Here is a 19,403-nt window from a genome sequence, read left to right on the forward strand (position 1 = left end):
TGTTTTGGAATGCTTAGCTTTTGATGTATTTATCTTATTTCATGGCATTGATCATACTTCTTATTGTAGCTTGGAGAATGAATTTGTATTTGTCTAACTGTTTCATTGGCTTCTAGGGAGATATCCTCTTAACAAGAGGGGTTTTACTATATGGCTATCCTGGAGTATATCTTTGAATACTTCTTAGATTTTTATTAATGATGCACAACACATAGAAGAATCCTTGGACTATCATTGAATACATCATTGAAGAGAGATACTTTCATTACATTTTTCTTAATGCTACATAATATTTATGCTCTTTCCAACCGAATGCTATTAATATTTATGCTCTTAATGATACTTTCATCTCTATGCCACTAAACTTCTGGAACTAGCAGAATCAAAGGCCACTCAACCTCTATAATCTCCTTACAAGAAAATCTCCATTGTCTGTACCTAGAAAACCTACACATATAAGGTAGTGACATTATTTACGGAACTAGAACCTTGAAAGTCCAAGAGTGCAGGTTACCTAACTAGATACTGCTTCCTAGAACTAGTTAGCCATTTCTAGCGCACAAATCAGAAAAAGAGTGTCAATGATTGCCTAGGTACTTTGGGACTACTGATCTTCAAAGATCCAGTTTGATTACTGAGGGCAGGAAATGAACTCATTTCTGTCTACATTTAAACAACAACAGTTAAACATTTAACTTTTCATTGCATTAGCCGATGACAATTGTTAAAACAACAGCAGTTACAAAGTCTTGTTTCATTCCCACAAATCGTTTACATCACATAATTTCTTTCATGGCCAAACAAAAAGACAACAAAAAAGCTATAATAGTTAGCCATTTCCACAACACTTTTTCACGTACAACAACCAACTCACGAGCCTCTGGTGGGGCAATGACGAATGGTATTTGTTCAATTGATGAAATCTTGCACCAGCCCAAAAATGAACCGCACTTTTGCCTTTTACACGAGTAGTAAATTCTACCACGGTTATTGTTCTTGTTCGACTTCGTTATCTTCATATCTGCTAATTCTCCACAATCGCATTGTTTCAATATGAATCTAATATCCACTTCAACACATGAGTTACCTTCCACAGTTGATGATGAAGCCATTTCAATCTACAAATTTTGAGCAATTTAACATGAACATGTACTGGAAAGAGACATAGGAAAACTTTTTCTGAGTAAATTGTAATGTAAAGGAGTGCTAAGCTCTGAAAATTTATGTTAAGCTCTAAAAATCAACATTAATGGGCACTCTAATTTCTACATAAATATCAACTGAATATCAACTGAAGCTCTGAAAATCAACATAAATGGGCATACTCTTATTCTACAATTCTATAATTTGTGCTAAGCTCTGACAATTCAACTGAAAATCAACTGAAGAATTTTCCATTTTCTGCAAAAATGGGCACTCTAATTTCTACGTAAATTCCTATAATTTGTGCTAAGCTCTGAAACAATAATCAAAGTCTTCAACAGCGGTTAATTTGTGACATACTTTTGATTTAGACTTGTTTCCAAGAAACCTAATCAGAAAGAAGAAAATTCAAATGCTAGCCACCAAGAGCAAACTGTCATATCAATAATTTGAATGAGATGTTTCTCAATTAGCTAACCAACCAAATGATAATGCTAATTATTTGTGATCATCATTATCATTTCCTAAATTCAAACAATATTTATTTTCAAGTCCTGTTAATGGCTGTATATAGCAAAATTGAATAAATCACCCCAAATCATAATCCCTAATCTGTCTATTTTGCTCAACTTTATTCTCATTTACGCAACATCAGCAATCGAAAGCTATAACTGTAAAGTTTTCAACTTGAATGACATCCCAATTAACAAATAGGGAAAAAGGGATAGTATGACAATTGCAATTTTTTTGATGGAGATCTTTACCTACAGCGTCGAATCCCTATTTTTGGGCACGAACGAGATCTGGGGGAGTTGGGCACGAGATCTCGTCGGGTCGGTGGCTCGAGGAAGTTCGACGGCACGGCGAGAGCACGAGATCTGGGAGAGAGAGCGAACTAGAGATCCTGCAGAGAGACCCGGCGAAGTTCGACGGCTCGAGCACGAGATCTCGTCGGGGGTGGGGGCTGAGGCTCGAGCACGAGACCCGGCGAAGTTCGACGGTTCTTCGTCGGCGGCGGTCGACGCCGTATTGATCTCCCGTCGGCGGCGGACTTCGTACGAGGGTGAGGCCGATTTTTGGGAGAGCTAAGTGACTATTTAACAAGTTTTGGGTCAATGAATCCCAACCCAATTGGGCTTAGCTCATTAAGTATAGAGATACTCCTTGAGCTTAATTACTCAGTCAACTTAGGCTTTATAAGATAGAATCACCTTGAATTTAAGAGTTTTTTTTGTGCTCATTTTCCGCACTCTTCTTTTATAAGGCCCCCAAAAAAAGATCCGGTTGTGGCCCAGACCTAGCAAATAATTCCCTTAGCATTTAGCCCCATAAAATAGTGAAAAATGTGGCCCAGTCCTAGAAACCCATTCATATACATGTCTTGGGTGTATTTTGACCAACATACCTAAATTACCCTCATCTCTCTCATAGGAAAACCGGCTAAATGGGTTCCTCCTTTGGCTGCGACCGCTCCCATCGTATTTAAGGCGAAGCGACGGAGGAAAGCGAGGGAAAAAAGCGCGCGCTCCCTCCATTACTGTGCTGCTTCATCAGCCTTTATTATAAATCGGTTAGTTCTAGCTCTCACTCTCTCATTAATGAAATTAGGGTATGTTCTTCAACTGTCAACCACGCTTATGCGGCTGAAATCCCCTCAATTACTCCTCACCTCCTCATAACTGTCTTCTAACTGTCCTCATAACTCCCAACCACCCAATGGCCGCCGATGACTTGATTTGCATGGTGTCTTTAGGCGAGAATGCCATATTTATGAAGCTAATGTCAACAACAAGCTTTTATGAACTGAAATATGGTATGGCTCTTTTTCCTTGATATATAAATCTGAGAGGCACCCCAACCTGAGTTTTTCGGTTGAGAACGAAGATGACCTGAAGTGCATGTTGGAGCATAATCGAAATATTGGTTGTACAGAGATTCATATGCAGGCTGCTGTTAATGTAGAGTGTTCCACGTCAGGGAAGAATCAGAAAGTTATTAGCGAAATGTAAGTAATTAATAAACTCTTTACAACATTATGCTTAGTGTGATGTAAACACTGTTATCTTTTGGTCAACTTTCAATCACCCCTCTGGGCTTTAAATCCCCTGAATGTAACCGTATAACTGTCGTCATAAATTTGAACAACCCCCAACGGGTTCCAAAGAGTTGATGAGCATGGTGCCGTCAGGCGATAATGCTATATTCTGCATGATTTGAAGTGCACGTTGGAACGCAAGTAAATAACAAGAATTGTTCTGATTAAAATGCAAGATGTTGATGCCAAGTAGTGTCCTACTCCTGAGGAAAAAATAGAAAGTTATTACTGATTTGTAAGTAATAGAATAAACTTGTTTGAAACTGGGATATGTGGGATGTTGAAATTGTGATTTCAAGTTTCGATGCTACTTTGGGGAAAAATAGTTGTCATCGCTGATGGGTACATTTTAACCCTTCAGCTTACAGGTTAATTATCTAAGATATATGTTAACTATTATATGAACATGTTAACTCTCATTGGAACATGTTATACTTTTCTTGAACATGTTAACTTTCGTCTTTCTGTGTTAACCATGTCCATTGTCTGTTAAATTCCACTACTCTATGTTAAGTTTTACTCAAAATGGTTAATTTTACACCCAGTTAGTTAACTTTTGGTGTGCTGTGTTAACCATTCATATTGTTAACTTTCATCATAGTGCTGTTAACTTAAATTATAAGAAGATTATTTAACATAGTGTGCAGGATATCTCACTATTTGATTAAATTGTGCAACAGGGATGCCTCTTTGAATGCAGATTATAGTTGTCCTCCTCCAGGAAATGCATCCAATTCAGAGAGAATCCAAACTGATTTTCCGTCTGGTGAGATTGTAATGAGGGCTGATGATATTCTCAATAACACTTCGAGCATTCCTTAATGGTGGCACACAGCATTAACTGAAAAGGGGCAACAATTTGAAACCGTAACTGAATTGAGACTAGCTTTGCAATACTATTCCATGGCCAAAAAATTTGAATATGAATTTCTAAAGAATGAACCCAAACGTATCCGCGTTTGTTGTCGATATAAGGAGACGTATGGATGCCCTTGGATGCTCTTTGCAGCTCCTGTTAAAAATGATAAAAGAATGAAAATCAAAAGGTTTGTGAATGAACACAGTTGCGGACAACATTCTAACTTGTCAGGGCAATCAAGAGCATCTCGCAAGTTCATAGCAGCCCAATTGCGATCGGTATTAAAGGCACGACCTGAAATCCGCCCAATTGATGTGCAAAAGAACTTCCTCACTCGATTTGGATTGAGACTTGAATACAGTAACATATGGTGGGGCAAAGAAAGAGCGCAGCAGGATATGTATGGTGATAGTTATGAGGCTTATGATCAATTAAGATGGTAAATATTACAGTTAATTTATAACTTGTGTACAAATGTTTATCGTAGTCGCTTTAATGTTAATATATTACCCTTATGTTCCAATGTATTATATTTATTTACATGTCCAGAAGCGGCATTGTTGTACAGGTATGAGCAAATGGTGAAGCAAACGAATCCAGGAAGCTACATTTGCATTGACCAGAATGAAGGAAGGTTCAGAAGACTGTTTATATGTTATGCTGCTTGCATCCAGGGTTTCTTAAATGGGTGTAGACCCCTTTTATTTTTGGATGGGACCTTTTTGAAAGACAGATATAAAGGCATGCTTCTGAGCGCCATAGCCTACGACGGAGACCAAGGGATATTTCCACTTGCGTATTGTATATGTGATCAAGAAAATGTTGATAATTGGAGATGGTTCCTACAAGACCTATGGTCCATACTGTATGAAAGGTTGGACCCGTACAATCCCCCTCACCAATTGGTAATTATTTCTGATGCCGACAAGGGGATTCGAGAAGCCGTGAGAGAATATTTACCTAAAGCAATTCACTCACGCTGCGTTCTGCATCTAGTTGAAAACTTTAGATCAAAGCTCAAGGATTTGGGAATGAAGGCAAAGGACACACAGGTTTTGGGGAATTTGCTCCAAACTGCTTGATATAAATACACTATAGCGGAATGGAACGACTACATGAAGGAAATTTATGAGATGGCTCCAGTCGCATATGAGATTGTAATTAATTACTCGCCAGAGCATTGGGCAAATGTCTTCTTCCCTGGCATTAGGTATGCATTCAATCATTATGACGTTTTGCGGTTGATGTTAACTGTTATGCATATATGTGAAGTATCCTTTTTATAGGTTAACCTTCGCTGATATATGTTAACTTTCACCAATATATGTTAACTATGATGTTTTTATGTTAGCCTTTAGCAGTATAGGTTAAGTTTTATGGTCACTTGTTAAGAAGATAACATATTATATGTCCATCATACTTCCTATATGTTGTCCTTTGCAGATATGGCCATGTAACCTCTAATGTCGCAGAATCCTTTAGCAGCTGGATACGTGAAGCCCGTTTGTTACGTATCCTACAAATGGTGGAGCATATCTGAAAACAACTTATGACTCGCATGAACAACAGACGGATAATGGCGTGTAAGTGGACAAGCTATCTTTGTCCTAAAGCTGAGCAGATTGTTAGAGAAAATATGGAAAAAGGGCGCACTTTAGAGATTAGGCAATCTAGAGAGGATATTTTCGAAGTGCAATCACATAGAACCACTCACGTTGATTTCCGTATTCCTTGTTTCCATACTTGTGCAGTCATTATTTATATGAAAAGAGATGTATATCAATATTGTGATTGGTTCATGTCCGTAGAAGCGTTTAAGAAGAGCTACGACGAAATATTATATCCCATACCAGACTATGAGAAGCGGAGTGTGCCCAAGGATGAAATCCAGATTTTGCCACCAATTACCACTAAGAGAAGGGGAAGAAATAGAACAAGACGCATAAACAACAGAACCATATACAAACGGCCTGTCAAATGTTCTCGGTGCAAAGTTGAAGGTCACAATAGAGCAACCTGCAATGAGCCCATCCGTGACTAGTGTGTTTCAGCTTCTAACAACAATACTTTTGTATGAGACATATAGATGGTTTTAAAGTTGTTAAGTATATAGCGTTGTACTTTTGTAATATGTGATAATGCCTGTTAGATTCATTTTGTTCATGCTGTTAATAGAAACTGCAAGCATGAGAGACATTTTCAGATCTTCACCTGTCATGTCAAGATTTTGAGTTTAAATAGGTGACTTCTCCAACATATTAGTCACTGTTCTAACGGCTAGCAACCAGTCATTTCAAACAGCCATATTCCAACGGCTAGTAAGTTGTTCCTTATGCAATATAAAATGTGCACATAGGAAAGTTATAAGCTTAATAGAAGTTCTAACTTTCCCTTCATTCCCTCTTGAGATTGCGAGATGAAAACGTCAGAGGGTGTTCAGTCATGGGAAGATGTATGTTGTTTTTGTAACATTCCAACTCCCATGAGGCAGTGCAAAAATGGGAGGAACAAGGGTAGATACTTCTGGGGATGTGCAAATTTCCCAAAGAGGCAATGCAAGTTTTTCGCTTGGGCTCACAGTGAAGATGCAATGGAAAGTAGGAATACTCCAGATTGCCAGAAGTCCCCGTTGAAGATGATATGACGGTCAAGGCAAAGCAGTTGAAGAAAGCACTGAAGCAAGCAAACCGCGAAGTTGAAAAATGGAAACTTTGTTCATTCTTCCTGTGTTGTTTTTGTATGGTTCTAATATCCATCATCTTTGTCATCTCTAACTGAATTTGGTCAAGTATCACGTGTATACGTTAACGTTTACTATAAATGGTTAAGTTTCAGAGCTATATGTTAACTCTAACTAATAGTGGTCAAGTTTTAGAGCTACATGTTAACTATTACGTATAGTGGTTAAGTTTCAGAGCTATATGTTAACTCTAACTGATAGTGGTATGCAAGTTTTGTGTCGGAACATCAGTGACATATACTATCATCCCTTATAGCCCTGTTATGTATTGCATTTCAAACATTTTAGCAACAAAGATTCCGTTGTCAACCAGTTAAACAACCAGTTTCTTACATCTCCTCGTCCAACCTACCCACCAGTTAAATAAAAAGTTTTGATACCACATAACATCTTAACTAGCAACCAGTTACACAACCTTTCTCTAGTTATACATCTAAATTAATATGCCTGATAGTTTTGCTCCCACAACAATCAAAACAATACATAACTTTTTCTGACATCATTCACCCATCCTTTTCTAGCCCATCCACGTAATTTTTCTGTTCTCATCCTTCAATTAGGAGTTCAGCTGCAAGCTTGGCACGGATGACGTCGGCCTCATCAGCGGGATTAGTTACCTGACTGGTATCAGTCCCTTGTATTATAGCCGTTATATATAAAGGAACGAAAAGCCCACAATCAAACCTACATCATATACATTGGAAAGATAGTTATATATTTGATGCTGAATAAAATGAAAATGTTTAAGTGTGTGAAACACTAACATTCCACGCTGTTGCTCGCAAGGGACGGCTTTATATCGGAACTTCTTCCAAACATTATTGGGATCAAAACCAGCATTTATGTGATCCATGAAATCAATTACTTTATTTACTGGCTCCAGGTATGCACTGTGGCCTGCAGAGCTGTAATGCTTGATAACATCCTCGTCCAACCTTACTTCAACAACATGCCAGTGGTCATGCCGCACAAGCGGGATAAGGAGTACTGATTTATTTGCGGCGACATGCTTTTGTGTGAACGAGGTGTATAAATGAGCGTAATCTGGGTTCACTGCATAAATGCTATGCTGTATTGCCAAGCAAATAATGATAAGCCATTTGTAAACAGGAGTTAAAAACATTGGGAGTTTGAAGCTAATGCTTACGCAGAAAAATGCTGACACGACCCCATATTTCATGCCAACAGAACCAATTTCTGGCCTCTCTAGCCATGTGCTGAGCCTATCTACAAGAGCTTCCATGACCTGTTAACAGAAGATGCAAATTAGATTGCATAACATCTCAACATGCAGTAAATCCAAGTATTGCGTAAAAGATTAACATATTGAGAGTAACATATTGAACTTGCAAGGTCATCGATACGCCCGCCACGTAGAAGAGAAAGAAGCTCCGTTAAATCAATGCTGCTGTTCAATGTCTTAACAATAATACGTGACCCGAAACATAACAATAAGATCCAAATCTTAACATAAACCAGGCTATATGTTAACTGGATTTGCAAATATAAACATGATTTGGCAAACGTTGGCACAAATAGGTATAAGTTAACATAAACCTATAATCATTAACATGTAACTATGAAAGTTAACATAAACCTATAATCATTAACATGTAATAATGAAAGTTAACATAAACCTATAATCATTAACATGTAATAATGAAAGTTAATATAAACCTATAATCATTAACATGTAACAATGAAAGTTAACATGTTGTAACCACGGTTAATCAGAATGTCTAAACTTACTGATGGGCTGTTTCATTGCAGAACTGAGAGAGCCATCTGTTCTCGTCTGGTGTGAGCTTTGCTGCTATATGCTGAGGCACTCTCAAGTTGTGAACGAAGGTTCCTTCACTATCAATCACACGTATGCTAAAATCATTAACGTTGGGAATACCCTCGTTTAGCAACTTCAATAGAGCCTCCTCCTTCTTCTTGATTTTCCTCTTCCCAAGAAAATCCCAAGTGCATTCCTCAGGCTTACAATAGAACCTGATTTTCTCCCTCTCTTCATCCTTGTGTGGTGATATGTTAATTAGATCTGGACGACCGTCCTTCTTCTTTCCTTCAGTGAAAGGGGTTCGGACTAGATGTGAGCGAGTCCTTTTTCTGGTACTTGGTCCCCGATAAACTTGCACCTGATCCTTATCCTCCTCACTAGCCACAGCTTTCCCCACATTCTCAACTTCCATCTCTTGCCATTCCTCCTTCGCTGCCTCCTTCTCTTCCTCTTTCATCTCCAGCTCTTGCTCTTCCTCTTTCTTCTCATCTTCTCTCCCTTCCTCTTTCTTATCCTCCTCGCTATGCACGGCTTTCTCCACATACGCAACCTCCATTTCTTGACATTCCTTCCTCTTTCTTATCCTCCTCGCTATGCACGGCTTTCTCCACATACGCAACCTCCATTTCTTGACATTCACCTTTCTCTGCCTCCTTCTCTCCACATACGCAACCTCCATTTCTTGACATTCACCTTTCTCTGCCTCCTTCTCTGTTTGCGCAACAGCCTTGGCAATATGAGAAGCTTCCTTACCAATGTTCGTTACATCGTCATAATAAAAACAAATTCCATCATCACCCATATCACCCCTATCATTAGAATCAAAACTCTTTCTTATTTTCCTCTGTGCATACCCTTTATGCCTATCATTTTGTGACATAAGTTCCCTCACATTTTTCTTCAGGTCTTCGGGGTCAATCAAGTTTTCGATCCCTTCATAGCGCTCCAATTTCTTGTTCAACCTATGTATCTCCTGGGAGCAAGCATCCCATTGAAGGTGCTTGCTACGCTTGACAGCGTGGAGCAATTTCCAATTTATATTGGTCGTATTCCTCCAAAAATGAATTTGCTCTACAGGTGTCAACTTATCTATTTTATCTTCTCTTGAAAAAGCATCAGCGATATGCTGGGACAAAATCTGAAAAGTAAACCATATACCCTTTACCCATATAAATCCACAAGATTAAGCAGAATAGTTATGAAAACCCATAAAAGAAAGTTAACATGAAACAATGCAAATTGAAAATGAATTAATGATAACGATAAAATATTTAACTCAATGTAAATATGTCGTGATGTGTAAAGAGTCATTGCTGCTTACGTAACCCACAGATGAGCTCTTTGGTCTGCCCATCACCTTCTCTTGCTTCCCAGCCTTCTGCTTTTCTTCCTCGTTCATCTTTCTCGGCCTAGTTTGCTCTTTGGTCTGCCCATTACTTCTTTTCTTCTCTTGCTTCCCGGACGTTGCGCTTCTATTTTTCCCAAAGCGAGTGAATTCAATCTTCTTCCTGCTGGGCTCCCTTTGAGGGTATTTTTCACCCCATCCAATGCTGAGTGAAATTGGTTTCTCCTCAAGTTTTATGCTTGCTTTCTTGGCCTTAGAGACGATTGTCTCCATCCTCAGCGATCCAGCCGTCCCTCCGACCCTTACCCAGTTGGTCATCGGAGGCTTCCACCTCAAGTTTAGGGCTGGTTTTTTAATGCCAGTCATCTCAAACTACCAAAGCTGTCAGAATCGAAGGATCAATTGTCAAAATAGTTAACTTGCATAACTCTTTCTTGAACTACAACATACTAAATAGCTAGCCTTCACTTCACTAACCCATGTTAACATTACTGGGTACATGTTACCTTTCACTTATTAATGTTAACTTTAATTTTTATATGTTAAAGTTTATGTTAACATGTTAACTTTCACCTATTAATGTTAACTTTTACTTTTATATGTCAAACTTCATGTTAACATGTTGATTTTAACATGTTAACCTATTAACGTCCAATGTTGTACATGTTTTCTAATGCATGTTACCATGACTCCTATTAACTAGATCAAATGTCAAGCCAGATGATCATGCAACATACAGGGATGAGCGGCATGCATCCAGGTACGTATGTAACCCTTGGCTTCCTCATCCCTTGAACAACAATTTGAATGTCTCTCTTCGTCTTATCAAAAATAAATTTACCCTACGCAATGGTCTTCACTCTTTCGATACTATCTACATATTGAAACAATTGTCTTGGGATGCCTTGAGAGCTGTTGGGGCACCAAATCGTTGCACATTGGTACAATATCTAAAGCAGCACAAAATCCTCAATGTCCTTATTATCAGAGGACTCAACAAGTGTTTCCAGTAACTCCTCGACATATCTCATCATGCTACCAGCTTCTGGTGTAGCCTTGGCCTTTGCCTTTGCCTTTGGCTTGGCCTTTAGCATTTCTTTCTTATCTTCAAAGTATTGCCTCCAAAGTCGGTTGTGAGAGTCTCTATTCCCGTAGATCAGCTCCCCATCAATGGGAAAGCCTGTGTGAGTATGCACCCACTCTTCATCAAATTTCACTGAAAATATAGAATCGCTCTTGGGGTTGGGAAAAGAGAACTCATCAGTTTCGCCAGTATAATGGCTGAGCACATACTCTAGTGCCCGTCGATCGCGTGTTGGGGGACCAAAGAACACATAGTGCTCAAAGTTATAGCCCTTGTAGGCATCCTAATGCCACTTCTTCAGTTTTGGTTGCAGTTTTTGCATGAAGGAACAATATGTTCCAAGACAGGCACTGGGCCTAATATCACCTAAAGCAGCAACTATCCTGGATGAACAACAGTTTACTCTTAACAAGTGGTTCAACTTTAAATTACGTAACAATCAACAGTAAAGGCATTAACATAGTCAAAATCACGTTTTATTAACATGATTAGCTAAAAGTTGACTCTTATCACTCATTTAAAATAATTAAATTCAAAAACCCTCAATTGATTGGGAACTTACTTCTTCTTTGAGATGAACACATCCTCCGGTGAGCGTATCCTCTTGCGCTCTCGATTTTCCTGACTTTTCATGCTCAATAGGGTTTCCATCGCCTCGTTACTCTCCTCATCATCAGAGGATGGCGGAACAGAACCGCTGGCGTGAGATATCAAGGCGGAGGTGGAGGGGGATAAGTTTGGTAGTTCCTCCTGCGCAAGTCGTGCCAACCGACGCCGGTGACGAACGTCCACTTCCATTTGAATCTGGTCTACTTCACCCTTGCGTCGTTTAGGGTTCTTAGCCATTTCTCTTATAATTTTCTTCGGCATTTTCCTTGTGGATTTCCTGGCCGCTAGAGTCAAACTAGGGTTTTCAAATTGGGTTCGCAAGCTGAAGGAGGTTCGAGTTTTTGGGATATTTGTGGGTCTGCAAAGAAAAGAGCGCGAGCGAGAGAAAGAGGGAGGGCAGATTTGGGGGCGAACAGTTACAAGGGTAATTTCGTCTTTAGAGACGAACTGTGCTCTCAGAGTTGTCTGGGAAATGAAAAAGGGGCTGAAACATTATTGAGTTGGGTATTAGGGGCTTGATCACACAAAAAAAAATACAGGGGGCCTAGTCACAACCGGATCTTTTTTTTTTGGCCTTAAAACATTTTTCCCTAGTTTTTTTTAATATATATGTGTGTAACTATATATATAGTCTGGAAAAAAATGTGTAAATCAAGATAACCTGAAAAATATTTTCAACGCTAAGTTAAGAATGCAAAAATTTCATTATTTTTAATTAAAAGTCTAAATTAAGGCTTAAGTAAAGTATACTACTTTAAAAAATTATTTCTTAAGAAATTTATTTGGAGTTATCATAAAAGGTAAACTTGAGTATATCACTAACTAGGAATTAGAATATTTAAAAATCTATCAATTAGATCAATTATTACTTAACTCTATTAATTGGCAAGTTTTGTTTACTTAAAACTAACAAAAAATAAATGCTAAAAAAATATTACTGAAACAAAATACTAGCTAGGAAAATATAAACAAAAAGCTAACTAGCTTACACCCCCATACTCAGATTTTGCAGTGTCCTCAAGGCAAATACTGACAATAATATCCAAAATATCACAGTTTAATAAGTACATGCCGAAATAAAAATCAAAGAATGGGTAAAATAAAAAGAACATCCCTCACTGCTCATCTCCTGGTAGATCGTCATCCACATCATCAGCGACAGCTGCTGAACTTGGTCCCGCCTCATCCTCTCCTGGGAAATCATCTGACTGAAATGGTGTGATAAAACTATGAAGCTCAGGTGGAAGTCCATATGTATTTCCATGTTCTCTTTGTCATCCTCTCGCCAAATATGCCAATGTCTCGGTTGAGTAGCCAATCTGACAATGCATCTCGTGCATCTGACGCTGCATCCTGTGCATCTAAATCTGCATCCTTTCCATACGACTCTGCATCCTATCCATCTTCTCTCGAATGGGGTCATGTGTATCTGACTGGTGCTGAGGAGGCTCTCTACCTGAAGGACCGGACTGATCTCGCCCTGAAATGCTCCTCCTCACAGTCTGATCATTTAGTAACCCCTTCCCTGCTTCTAACCTATCCTCTGCAAATACTGGAGCATAAAATCTATGGCAGAGTCTAGTGATGAAATAGGGGTAAATCTGAGTTCATGATGCAGACTGTGTCTTGACCCAATCCAACACACCCTCCACTGATGAGTGCATCCATACAAATATAATTTTTGCTACATCAAACCGCTGACCAGTGGCTATCCAAAAAAGAAGGAGAATGTCGTGGGGGGTAATAACAGAATATGCAGTGGTGGGTTTCAAATCAAAGTGCAGGAAAAGATTAAGTAATCTGTATTTTGGTTTGAGATTTCCTGAACCGAAATTAGATGTAAAGATCCTCCCACACAAGGTTGTAGACATGTTATTGTATTCTGATGTACCAGGCTGTAATGTGGAGGCTAAGTGGAAGTAATCTGGTACATCAGTGGGTGGTTCTGCAAGATCAAGGGTAGCACAGATAGTGGAAAGATCGAAAACAACCCTAACACCCCTCACTATAGAAAAAGCTAAAAATTCTCTATCTGGATCAATTTCCCATCCAGAATAGAACTCATGGACTAATGAAATATTTGCTTTCTCTAGGGGTTTAGTCATCATGCTCCTAAGACCTACTGCAGTTAACATGGTGATTGTGGATTGATGTCTGTAAAACACTCATCTGAAAACCTCTCAAAATGAACATTAAGACCCACAATTCTGGCCAAAATTATGGGTCTATCTATATCGGTATTAAAAGGATCTTGAGAGGATGATGAACTTGCTCGGGATTTCTTTCTCGGGGGCATCTACAAAGAAAAAAAAAACATTTTAATAACAAAATCCCAAGTTTTTTTTAAAAAATTAGCTATAAATTGTTCAATATGAGTTAATTTCAAGTTATCAAAATTTCGTTTTAACAAAAAAAATCCTCAAAATTATTCTTTTAGAACGAAAAATATCAAAATTTTGATAACTTGATCAGTGAAGCATACATGTTGATATGACAATTATAAGCTAAACCTTATAAATGTTGAATAAAACATTCTCAATTATCCAATACAAATTTTCGAATGTGAGAAGTACCCAATTTTAACTTTTATTTGACCAATTACTCATATTTCATAAGTTGAACTGTGAATGTTTGAATTTTCAAAATTTGCACAAAACATCCCAAATTCAAATTTCAACTGGAATTTATTGGTAAAATACCCAAGTTGAATGTCTGAAAGTTTTCAGTTTGGCACAAAACATCCCAAAGTCCAATTTCATATTTTTCATGAAACCCCCAAGAAATTTTGGATTTGCATAAAACACCCTGTTTTTGAAATTTTCGATTTTTACACAAACTATTCCCAATTTTTTTTAGATTTTTGTACAAGATATCCTCAATTGAATTCCAAGTTCAAATTTTTGTGTTTTTGCACAAAACCCCCTAAGAAATTTTTGGATTTTGTATAAACCCCCTAAATTTTCGGATTTTGGACAAAATCCCCAATTATACCCTTAATTTGTCAAATTGATCAATTTTTATCATGAATCAACACCAAACTATGATAATAATCCAAAACTATTCATGATTCATCCACTAGATCATCCATGTATTCATTCAAAAATTAAAAAAATGAAATTACAAGATCAAGTTAGAAAATATACCTTGGGGAGATGAGGAAGAAGCCCAAGAAATTGAAGAAAAATCCCTCCAAGTGGTCTTGATTCTATATAAGTTTGATGGGTGAAATTAGGGTTTTAGAAAGGGGGAAATCGGGTTTTGGGGAGATGGAATGAAAGAGAAGGAAGTTGAAGGGTTTTTATTCCAATAGCCAGCGCATCGATGTTAGCATCGATACGGGCATCGATGATGGGCATCGATGCCAACATCGATGCCCAAATTTCTGGCGTTTGGGCCAGCCGACCCAAATACGATTTTTCTTCAATTTCTTTTTTCTTTTTTTTCTTTCTTATGGGCTAGTGAATATGGGCCGAATTTTTGTTGTTTTTTTTAAAGTGAAAGACAAAAATGTGTATATTTTATATATATATATTTATTTATTAAGTGAAAAACAACGCTCATCTCTCTGAGCCGCCGCTTTCTCCTCCGACAAGATCAGCCCTCCTCCGACGAGATCAGCGCTCCTCTCAATCTCTCACATTTCCCCAAATCTGTGCATCCTCCTCCGACGAGATCAGCCCTCTGAGCCGCCGTTTTCTCGAACGTCGTGATGCTGATCTCGCCGTCATCACTCTCGTCGTCATCCTCCCTCGGACTCGTCCTCATCCTCCCTCGGTCTCGTCGTCGTGCTGCTGATCTCGTCGTTGTGCTGCTGATCTCGCCATCGATCTGGTGCTGATCTCGCCGTTGATATGGTGCTGATATCGCCGTCGATCTGGTGCTGATCTCGTCGTCTTGAGCCAGAGTTCGTGAGCCAGATCCGCTCATCCTTCTCCGTCCTCCTCCCTCTGAGCTATCCTCTCTCAGGTGAAATCCCATCCCAATAAAAACCCAATAATAATTCCTGTTAGTTGGATTGAGTTAGTTGTTTGATAACAAGTCCGTCATCATAGTTAATCAAATTTCTGCTACAATAGATTTTTGTTCTTGGTTCATAGTTAATCAAATTTCTGTTAATAGATTTTTGTTCTTGGTTCATAGTTAATCAAATTTCTGTTAGTTGTTTACAACAAGTTCGTCATCATAGTTAATCAAATTTCTGCTACAAATAATTATATGAAGTTAAGTAATGATTTGGATAATAACCCCATGAGAATTTATAGTCTATAACAGTGAATTAGCTAAGTTAATCAAATTTCTGCTACAAATAGATTTTGTTCTTAGTTTATATTTATAGTCTATAACAGTGAATTTGCTAATGAAAAATTATCTGCGTGAAAGTTAATCAAATTGTTTATATTTATAGTCTATAACAGTGAATTTGCTAATGAAAAATTATCTGCGTGAAAGTTAATCAAATTTCTGCGTGAAAACAACAAATTAATAAGATAGACTTTGAATGCAAAGTGGGTTTTTGCAACTATTTTTCCCCAATGAATTAATAAGCTAAGTTTGTATTTCTAACCACAATAGAAATACTAAGTTTGTTTTTATTGAATTTATTTTCTTCTTTAGGAGTTCAATGGAGTCAGAGAATTCAACTACTGTAGAGTTCGGAATGAGAGAATCAAGTGTTATTGGAAGTGAAATTGCGGCCAATACTGTAAATCATCCTAAACCACTACTTGGAATGAAGTTTAATAGTTATGAAGAAGCTTATAATTATTATAACTCTTATGCATTGTTGATGGGTTTTGGAATAAGGAAGAGCACGGTAAATTACTCTCGCAAGACTAGAGAAGTGGTAGACAGAAAGTTTGTTTGTGATAAAGGAGGGCTATAAATCTAATAGACAAGATAGAGATCTCTCTTCGGCGAGAGACCCGAGTGGGATGTAAGGCAATGATGCGAGTTAAATTAATGGAGGACAAATCGTGGGAGGTCACGGGGTTTGTTGAAGAACATATAAATCATGTGTTGAGTAGTCCAGACAAAGCAAAAATGCACAGAGCACATCAATAATTTCATAAAACTCAAAGATGTAAAAAACTTATTGATAGTCTGCGAGAAGAAGGTATGCCTCCTTCCACTATTTCTCGCGTTATCAATGCAACCAATGGAAGAGACGGTGAACTTGTGACATCACAACAGTGCATTGATCATATCAGAACCCAAAGAGTCAACAATATTGGTCATGAATGCATATCTATCATTCGACATTTTCAGAGTATGACAGCGAATGATCCAGAATTTTATTTTGCAATAGAAGTAGACAGTAGTGGACAAATGAGGAGTTTTTTTGGGCTGATGGAAGATCAAGAGCATCTTATTTGCAATTCAGTGATGTTATTGTCTTTGATGTGACATACAGAACTAATAAGTTCAGTCTTCCATTTGCTCCATTTACTGGTGTAAATCACCACAGGCAGTCTACTTTACTTGGTTGTGCATTATTAGCCGAAGAACAGGAAGATACCTTTGTGTGGTTATTTCAAGAATGACTGAAATGCATGCATGGCATTGAACCAGGTGCTATTTTAACAGATCAGGATAGAGCAATGTGTAATGCTATTCACTCAGTGTTTCTAACGACAAGACACCGTTATTGCTATTGGCACATGCAAAAGCACATTATGGATCATTTGCCTACTTTGGGGTCTCGTTATGGTGAACAGTTTCAAAGGTATTGGGGCTTGTGGTATAATAGTTCTTCAATTGAACAATGTGAAGGATATTGGGTTGAGATGAAAGAGAAGTTTGATATAAATGAAGAAGGGGAGGGATGGTTGCAAACAGTTTACAAATGCAGAGAACACTGGGTGCCGTGTTATCTGAAGGACACTTTTTTTGCTGGAATGAGATCGAGCCAAAGGAGTGAAAGTATTAATGCATTTTTTGATGGGTATGTTAACTCACAGACTCAGTTACACGAGTTTGTGACACAATATGAAAAAGCAGTAACTCATCGCTTAAGTGAAGCCCATGAAGATTTTAATTTTTTGCTGGAATGAGATCGAGCCAAAGGAGTGAAAGTATTAATGCATTTTTTGATGGGTATGTTAACTCACAGACTCAGTTACACGAGTTTGTGACACAATATGAAAAAGCAGTAACTCATCGTCGCTTAAGTGAAGCCCATGAAGATTTTAAGAGTCTGAACACAAAGCCGGTTATGCTCCTTGGACATCCAATTGAGATCCAAGCTGGAGAAATGTATACACGCAATATGTTTGATGTGTTCCATACTGAATTCAAAGGATTTGGTACAGAGTTCTGTGAAGAATTGAGAAAAGATGGGGACATTGTTGAATACAAGATCTGTAAGTTTACAGATAGAGAAAAATGGGAGGTGGTTACTTATGAACAATCTAGTCATATTCAGTTCTGTTGCACTTGTGCTTTGTTTGAAACTAATGGTGTTGTATGTAGACATATATTGTCGCTAATGATAGCTATGCAGATGGATTCATTACCCGACCATTACATCCTACACCGTTGGACTATACATGCTCGACATCGTAACATTGGGGTTGGTAATATTATATTTGGAAGAAACATCACACGCTGTGAAGAGAAGATTAATTTATTGAAATCTTGGGCTTTAAGAGCAAAATTCAATAATGTGCTCGAGCTTGCATTTGCTTCAGAAGAGAAGATGCAAAAACTAGATGATGTGCTAACAAATTTCATAGAATCACTGGAAGAAGAAATTGGAGAAACTCAATATCAAATGATGGATATTCCTCAAATTTCCGCACCCATCTCACATACAATGGAGCACATTCCTCATATTACAGTTCGTGATCCTGATAGACCTGCAAGGACTAAAGGTCGTCCACACAATGCTACTAGAATCCAATCAGGTTTAGAACAAGCACAAGAAAAGAAAGAAAGGAAGAAACGTATATGTAGCAAATGTGGTGAACTCGGGCATTATAGAACTAGCTGTAAAGTCAACTTGCCAATGTACAATTAATATTTTTTCATGAAACTTTTTCTGTTTGATTAAATTCTCGGTAATGATTATTTTGTAATTTGATTTACAGCTCAATTCTCGGTAATGATTAAAATTTTCTCGGTAATGAAGGGCTCAATATTTTTGAGGTAATGATTTGCAGCATATGTTTACACATATGTGAAGAGCTGAATATAGTTTAATACGCTCAATTCTCGGTAATGATTAAAATTTCTTCTCTTTTATGCAGCTATCTTGTAAAATCCGAGTGAATATATAGCATCAATGGTGGCTGGTTGGAACACAAGTTGAGCATTCTCTTTTATGCAGCTATCTTGTAATGTGATTTGAGCTTATATTCAGCTACTTTGGTTGTAACTTTGGAGGTTAAGTCTGTCTTTGATGAAACTCTGTTTGATGTTGTAACTCATGATGTAACTCTGTTTGATGCTTGTAGCTTTGCTGTGGCTTATATTCAGCTACTTTGGTTGTAGCTCAATTCTCTTTTATGCAGCTATCTTGTAATATGATTTGAGCTTATATGCAGCTATCTTGTAATGATTATTCAGCTACTTTGGTTGCATATGTTTCTTGTGATTTGAGCTTATATGATTTGCAGCTCAATCCTGGTGTTTCAGCAGGGTTTTAGAAGCATTTGGAAGTTGTTCTGTGAAAAGCAGAAGCAATAATATTTTGTAAGGGACTGACCGTTTTTTTTTTTTGTTGTTGTGAAATTAATCACAAGGCTGAT

General features: G+C 37.9%; 2 protein-coding genes and 1 long non-coding RNA gene across 3 annotated transcripts; 2 read left to right on the forward strand and 1 right to left on the reverse strand.

Annotated features, from left to right (window-relative positions):
* On the reverse strand, positions 682-2,149 carry LOC109824051. The gene is made up of 2 exons (XR_002242540.1): positions 1,908-2,149; positions 682-1,118 (listed from the first exon to the last, which is right to left on the reverse strand). It is a non-coding gene; the product is annotated as an uncharacterized LOC109824051 (long non-coding RNA).
* LOC109824221 lies at positions 4,142-5,179 on the forward strand. The gene is made up of 2 exons (XM_020390756.1): positions 4,142-4,536; positions 4,666-5,179. Exons 1-2 carry the CDS (start codon positions 4,142-4,144, stop codon positions 5,177-5,179), a joined length of 909 nt encoding a protein of 302 aa, XP_020246345.1.
* Positions 16,280-19,341, forward strand: LOC109824222 (protein FAR1-RELATED SEQUENCE 5-like). The gene is made up of 6 exons (XM_020390757.1): positions 16,280-16,512; positions 17,069-17,139; positions 17,227-17,654; positions 17,768-18,644; positions 19,110-19,173; positions 19,272-19,341. Exons 1-6 carry the CDS (start codon positions 16,280-16,282, stop codon positions 19,339-19,341), a joined length of 1,743 nt encoding a protein of 580 aa, XP_020246346.1.

This window comes from Asparagus officinalis, chromosome 9, assembly GCF_001876935.1.
Source record: "Asparagus officinalis chromosome 9, Aspof.V1, whole genome shotgun sequence".
Classification (NCBI taxonomy): domain Eukaryota; kingdom Viridiplantae; phylum Streptophyta; class Magnoliopsida; order Asparagales; family Asparagaceae; genus Asparagus; species Asparagus officinalis.